This window comes from Triticum dicoccoides, chromosome 4B, assembly GCF_002162155.2.
Source record: "Triticum dicoccoides isolate Atlit2015 ecotype Zavitan chromosome 4B, WEW_v2.0, whole genome shotgun sequence".
In the NCBI taxonomy this organism is placed as follows: domain Eukaryota; kingdom Viridiplantae; phylum Streptophyta; class Magnoliopsida; order Poales; family Poaceae; genus Triticum; species Triticum dicoccoides.
In genome coordinates this window covers 490126511-490127410 of record NC_041387.1, presented here as the reverse complement: position 1 = coordinate 490127410, position 900 = coordinate 490126511, and the positions used below count along the sequence as shown (strand labels likewise).

The following is a 900-nucleotide window of genomic DNA, read 5'->3' as shown; positions in this document are numbered from 1 at the left end:
AAATGTACTGAACCAAACGGCAGAAAACCCTAGAAATAAACCGACAAATTCGAGCACATAAGGTCTCAATTCACTCACGGATTTCTCGAAGCGGACACGCTCCTCGGAGGTGCACATCTCCCCCGTGCAAATCAGCCTGTGCTCGTTCTTCCAGTAGATATCTACACACCAGAGAGAAGAAAAACGCAAATCTATCGTCAGAGCCTGAACCGAGGAGAAGCTTCGCACGCGTCAGTTTCCGCTGCAAGGCCGAGGCCCCGCACGCACGCACCGAGTAGCTGGAAGGCGGCGAAGGGGAGCACGGCGGCCATGGGCTGCAGAAGCATCGAGGTGAGCCCGACGATCTGTGCCCGCACGGCCCGCGGCGCCGGGAGCGTGAGCAGCGCGGCCACCGCCGCCTCCGCCCCCACCACGCACGTCAGGAGCATCCACTGCAGCCCCATCGGAACCACTCTCTTTCTGGATCGATCGAAGTGGAAGAAGTTGCTCGCGCGGCTGGAAGGGGGGCCTCGGTTTCTCCGATATGTGTAGTCCTGAGAAAGAAATGAGTGCGTGTCTCTGGTCGCTACGAGGAGGGTGGACAGGTGGATAACAGTCGCGTCGGTCTCCTTCCTTCCTTCGCCTCGGCGATTTGCTTCGTCGGCAAGCGATTCGATCCGGTCGCTTTCTGGGCCTTGCGATGGTTCCATTAGTTGGGCCGACAGCCCTTTCGGCAACCGGTCGGGATTTAACAAAAGCCCAGATAGTCCTAAAATAACGGGCTGCACTCGCGAACTGCCTCTTGCGACGGGACCTCCAAAAAAAGCGTGCAGTGCAGGCGATCGAACTCGGAACCCTCCCCTGTATAACCTATATAAGAGCATCTCCAACAGCCGCGCTAAACTAGCGCCGCGCCGCAAA

The 900-nt window shown here is 58.1% G+C and overlaps 1 protein-coding gene across 1 annotated transcript in view; it reads right to left on the bottom strand.

Annotated features, from left to right (window-relative positions):
- LOC119291044 overlaps positions 1-579 on the bottom strand; it is a 3442-nt gene extending 2863 nt beyond the window's left edge. Inside the window, exons 1-2 of the mRNA XM_037569738.1 lie at positions 272-579; positions 79-161 (exon numbers count right to left, since the gene is read on the bottom strand). Of these exons, the coding sequence (XP_037425635.1) occupies positions 79-161; positions 272-443 (255 nt within the window). The 5' untranslated portion in view covers positions 444-579. The remainder of the gene's footprint in view (positions 1-78; positions 162-271) is intronic.
- Between the last annotated feature and the right edge of the window lie 321 nt (positions 580-900).